This window comes from Merops nubicus, unplaced genomic scaffold, assembly GCF_000691845.1.
Source record: "Merops nubicus isolate BGI_N331 unplaced genomic scaffold, ASM69184v1 scaffold19720, whole genome shotgun sequence".
In the NCBI taxonomy this organism is placed as follows: domain Eukaryota; kingdom Metazoa; phylum Chordata; class Aves; order Coraciiformes; family Meropidae; genus Merops; species Merops nubicus.
The window spans coordinates 2,977-8,941 of NW_008582429.1; the positions used below are offsets into that span (position 1 = coordinate 2,977).

At 35.7% G+C, this 5,965-nt stretch overlaps 1 protein-coding gene across 1 annotated transcript; it reads left to right on the forward strand.

Annotated features, from left to right (window-relative positions):
- Window positions 1–288: 288 nt before the first annotated feature.
- LOC103770404 (thymidine kinase 2, mitochondrial-like) lies at window positions 289–2,562 on the forward strand (the record flags this gene model as incomplete). The annotated part of the gene is made up of 4 exons (XM_008937663.1): window positions 289–377; window positions 650–729; window positions 1,999–2,079; window positions 2,464–2,562. Coding segments are annotated over 4 exons (349 nt in total), but the record flags the coding sequence as incomplete, so codon positions are not given.
- Window positions 2,563–5,965: the final 3,403 nt, after the last annotated feature.

Genomic DNA, 5,965 nt, shown 5'->3' on the forward strand with positions numbered 1-5,965 from the left:
TGAGTGTCAACATGGTAATGTTTTTTGTTCTTAGTCACCAAGTGATTATTTCTTAACTGTAGTGGGAAAAATAATTTTGTAACTTTAGTAAGTACTTTTTTTAAAAAATATTTTTTTAAAATAACAAATGCTTTACGAATTATTTTGGACATAATATGTAAAATGAAAATGAGACCAATATGCCAGAGTAAATTTGGAGTAATTCCATTTGGATGAAAAAAAAAAATAGGAGTTTAGAATCGATCTGTGCATGCTGTTGAGTGAGTGATGACTGTTTTGTTTATTTAGTGGAAAAATGCCAGAGGTGGATTACGTTGTCCTTACAGAATGGTTTGACTGGATCCAGAACAACACTGATGTTTCGGTGGATTTGATAGGTAAAATTTTCATAGGGTCTGGAGGTTTGTGGGTGGGTTTCCTCATAATAATTCTTGCTTCTTGGGTTATAAATAATCACATTATTCAGTGGTTGCAATGTGTAGCATCAGGCAGCGTGAATTTGTGGGTGGTTCATGGATTGATTAACAGCAAAGGGGGAGGTTCAGTGGTGGTACTCAAGACAGGATTCTTTCCTGTAGTTTGTGAAATAAGTTTCTTCTTTGCTTTTAAAGCTGATCCTTGAACATAATTATTACCATTTTTGTGACAGTTTATCTGCAAACTTCTCCTGAAGTTTGTTACGAGAGGTTAAAAAGAAGATGCAGAGAAGAGGAAAAAATCATTCCTCTGGTAAGGATTTCCTTCAATGTATGTGGTCACAGTGAACTTTAAAAACATATTCATTCCTATGTAAATAGTAAAATCATGTCCTGAGCATATTGCCAAAATGTGATGCAGCTGTTTCCACTGCAAACTAAAACTTCAGTATTTAATTTTTATTTTTTTTTTTAAATGATCTATTTTTCCCAATTGTTATGTTTTAGTAATCAGTGTACTATAGCTGACTGTTCAGGTGGAGTATCAATCAATTCTTCATCTTCTCTAAGATGTAGAAAGGCAATTGCTTTTGTATCATTAAGTGGCATAAAAACACCCCCCTGAAGCACAAGTACCTGTGCACGTGGGTGCTGAAGATTTATGTGTGCACTTTGTTGTCTGCTGTTACCAGGATGTTTATGAATGAAAAGTCTGTGCTAGTATCTGAAAAGAAGCAACTTCTTGAGAATTGTTAGCGTGGGAATTTGCTTTAAAATAAACTGTAGTGATTGAATGATCACTTTCTGTGTCACAGCTTACAGAATGGCCCTTTGTTAAGCACTCTTCCTCCTAAAGAAAGCCTAACCAGAAATACATGTAGTTACCTAAGGTGTGCTGTGTACTACAGAGGTATCTGTAGTGTTGGGTAGTTCAGTAGGTGCAATTGTCAGGTGGAGATACATACAAAGAGCTGAATTTTGGGCCATGTGAAATTTTGCCTTGGAGAATAAATCCTTGCTATAACAGATTTGAAGAGAGACACTGAGTTACTTTGCAGCTCTATTGAAGGGTAGGAGGAGCAATAATGCACGAAAAATGTTAGTCTCCATAAATAAAAAACCCTAATAGTTGATGACGGGCAGAAGGGCGTTTAGAGAAAATTGAGTCAGAGTTTGGAAAAAGTGAACTAGGAATTTTAGGAAAATGTATTGACAGAGAAGTGCCTTCAATACGTATTCTTTGCAGTCTTGCCCCTTTTGTCCTTTTCCTTGTTGTGGTTTTCTCTGTAAATCTTGAGCCACTTTATACCTGTGGGAGAGAAACATGGCTTTTGATCTTAAAAGGAGCTGAGAGCCCAGTGCTCTTGCGAACTGTGTCTCTGAGGCTCTTCGTGGAGAAAAAAACCTTGTGCTGGGAGTTAATTTTGCTCAGGAGCCTTATGATCCTTCTTATTTTTTTTAGTGGAAGTATCTGATGCTTGCTTTTATATGTTGTTCTTAACTGCTTACCAAATGTATAAAAATCGCAATGTGCATTCCGTCCCTGGGCATTTTACTTGACTTTTGAATGCCTCTTTTCTAGGAATATTTAGAAGCTATTCATCAGCTCTACGAAGAGTGGCTTGTTAAACATACACTGTTTGAAGTTTCCTGCCCAGTGCTTGTGAGTAGTATTTGAGTTACAACAAATTAAGCATATGGAAGATTGTAATCTTCAAATATTGAGTGTTATTCAGTGGTAAAAGTAAATAAAAATGCTTACTTAATACCCTTTGGAGAAGGAAAACCCGAGAAAAATGTTTACAGCCACCCATTTTGTAAAACATAAAAGTCTGGTCTTCCCTCCGGAGGGTCTGTTCACTGTGGTTGTTTGTGGGGTCAGACATGTAGCTTTTCAATGAATGCCAGATTTTGAGCAGAAGGGTAATTGGACAGATCTCTAGGAGTATATTATTTGGCTTCAGTGGTCGTCCTGTTCTGTTTTGCTCAAAAGCAACCATATTTTATGGTATCAATTATTTCTAACGTTCATGTTCTTGTTTTCAAGGTTATTGGAGCTGACCATGACATGCAGAAAATGATAGAAAAGTATGAAGAAAACCGGGACCAAATACTAAACCCATATAATATGCAACACCATTTATAGAAGTCTGCAGTTTTTATTTTTTAAAAAACATGTTTATTAAGTCTGATTTGGGGGCAATTTTGAGTATTTTTAATATTTCTGAATATAATGGTTTTTGCTTTTGAATTATGCTTTGTAGAACGTTGTGGTCTTACTGAAATGTTCAGACACGAGTCAAAAAGAGAATATAAACCAATTCCCTTTTCATGTGTTTAGGTTCTCCACCAGCTCTACTGTGTCAATTCTATTCAGCTAAAACACATATGTTTCTTCCATTTCCTACTTACCTGCTGTTTCCTATAAGTAACCTAAATGTCTTTTTTTTTCTTTCTCTTTCCTCACAAAGGCAACTGTATTTTTGTCATTTGAAAGAAACAGTTCCATACAAGAGCTTGGATGTACTTTTATTATTAGAGGAAGCAAATTAAGTGCATCAAAGTAAAGTAGCTTTGTTAAATAGGTATTAGGAGGCTGAAATAGAGGGTCGTACTCTGATCCTGCCTGCCCTAGTGCAGGTTATTGAGCTCAGTTTCTTGTGCTTTATATGGAGTACACCATACAGCTATAGTGCTGAAGAGAACTATGCAGTAGTATAGTCCCACTCAGTTCAGTAGTGAAAAAAAGAATAACTGAGTGATTGCAAAATAGCTCTGAGGCTTTTTTTTTAAGCTGTATTTTTAAAATGGTTTAAATTATTTGTCATATTTCTCTCTCGTGTTTGTGAAATCACCAGCCCTGGTATGCTGGTTGAGGACTAGTGAAAACACAGGACACAGAACAGTTATTTGTTGTTCCTTTCAAAGGGTTATATAAAAAACCTCTAGAATTAATTGATTTCTTAACTACTCTGGATTCTTTGAGTGTACTTTTTTTTTATCAAGAAAAATATAGAAGGTTCTTTGAGTTTATATCTTCATCAGTTTACTGTGACTCACGTGTACTTGGGGAGTAGAGAAAAGCAGTGGGGCTTTCATTCTGGTACTTACTGGCTCAAGTGTTGAGTTGCCCTTAATTTCTGCTTTACCTTTTGAGTGTTGTCGTCAAGATAATCCTTTTAATGCAGCAGTTCTGACTGTTACCACATTACTTTTTCTGCTTGATTTGAGGGGAATGATTCATGCAGTATGTAATTTTTTTTTTCCATAATAGTTTTGGTTGATCTAACTGGAGCAAAGTTAACAGTGCTTTAAAACACAGTTATGTTAGTACAGTTGAGTGTGTCATAGCTTTTTAGTGAATGCTCCTAAAAACAGCTAGTGCCCCAAGACTTCAGTTAGTACTTTGATCACTTTACAGACATTTGTCTGTAACTTGTTGGGAGAATATAAATGTTTAGTTACTCAGCTTTTCCATGTTCCACCTGATTTTGACAATACCTGATGGTGTTACTTGTAGTTTTGTGATATGGGTAAAAATCATTGTATTGAAATGACCTCACCATTTACCAAGTCAGGAAATGTTGTTTGTTTGTTACTTCCATCTGGTAGGATATTTTTTTTCCCTAATCCGTACAACTTAATGATAATTGGTGAAGTACTAAATTAATATACTAAAGTTTGTGAAATCAGTATTGCTATTCTATTGTTCTGTTGTAAATCTTTATAATTCTAGCTTAAAAATAAGATTTTGTGTTACGTAATTCTCTTACTTATTGAGGCTTACTTGTAGGGGTGTAGTAGTCATTCTGGAAACTTGCTGTTAAACTTTCAAAGTTTTTTCCTCTTGCAAAAGACCAAAAGAACTACTTCATTGGAAACAGTTCTAGAGATAGCAAGTTCAGCCATCTGCATTTTGTTCTTAATTCTGATTTCATTATAGGTTTTAGAAGCCAAGGATGTATATTTTGCACGGTCCAGAAAATACAACGTAATTGTTTTGTACAGAGAATCTTACAGTATAAAGGATCTCACTGTTATCTTGCAGCTTTTGAAAGAAATTTATGCTTTTTGGTCAGATTCCCTCCCCCTGCTTCATTATATCAAAATGGTAGTTTGGATGGAGGTTATTGATATTCATAATTATAATGCAATACAAAGGAATTATTTATGTAACTTATTAAAAATTACAGATGTGATGGCTACAGAGAGCTCATTTGTTTTGGTATCTATTCATTTTCATGTATAGATTTTAATATACAGGAAGTTTGAGGCATTTAGTGGATATCTGGAACAAAACCAAACAGGTTGCTTGGTATGTGTCATAAATGTAAAATGTTTGCAGTCTGCTCTAGATGTGTAGATAAAAATACTGCAGTGATCATAAATAGCTGGTTTTAAGCCTGGAATTTTATTTTCTTTTGTTTCTTGAAATCTTTCAATTGATGTGTGGAGGGGAAAATGGGCAATTTGCATTACGCTGATACATATTTTGTTTCTTTTGTGACTAAGAAGCAGTGTTTGGGTACCATGGAAAGTACTTCTTTATGCAGGGAGACTGAGCTTCAGTACCAGTGGAATGGATAAGATAAACAAGCTGCCACCTCTCCTGGCTTCCAAGATTTGGTCTGGAAGTTGGACATAGCCTACACTTGCAGACTGAACCATACATGATGGGTTTTGCATATATTTGGGCTGTTCTGGAGTATATTGTAGCAATACATGAGTTAAAATTGTGCATTTTAATTTTCTCCCCCTAAGTTCCACATCTAAACTGCAATATTTATGACAAGTTATTATGTCCTTCTGTATTGCCTTTTCTTTTTTACATACTTAGTCTGAATAGATGCCTTCTCCAAACTTGAGTACGTACTTTGTTCTAGTTCAGGTATCTTAGACAATTAGTAAGATCTGGAAGCAGCCTATACACTGAAGTCAGATGGAGTGACTGGCAAAAATGAAAACTTTTAATAGTTGCATTCTCTTAGCCTGGCCTTTTGTGTACTTTCTTCTAGCATGGGAAGTATATTTTTGACTAAACATTGCAGAAGTGAGTATCCAGAACTGTAGATCTTAAGAAACCTTGAAAATAGTTTTCACCAGTGCAATTAGCACAGAAAACTACTGCCACCACCAGGAAATAATCCAGCATCTCTCTTCAGTGTGCTTCCTCCTGCAGACGGTAGGAAGTGTTGTCTGTTCTGCCATCCATGCTGTTAAAAGATTCGGACCTGAAGCTCACTTGTCTCTCTCCTGAATAATGTCTCTCCTAGCAAGTTACTGTCCTGTTCTATGACTTGGAGAATCCACTCCTTCCTGTCGTGTATGGAGGTTTAAGTAAACATTGGGCATTTCTAAAGCAAGATAAAGTCAGGTGAGAATAGTGGTGGTGGTTTTTTCCCCTCTAGTATTTGAGAGGGCTAAGATAAAGTTGCAAGCTTTATTTTAAAATTGCAAGTTTTGTTTCAGAATGAAAACTAGTACTAGATTGCTTCCTATGTAAGAGAAATGTAGTCTGTCTAGTCCAGATCAATTCTTATAGCTGATTT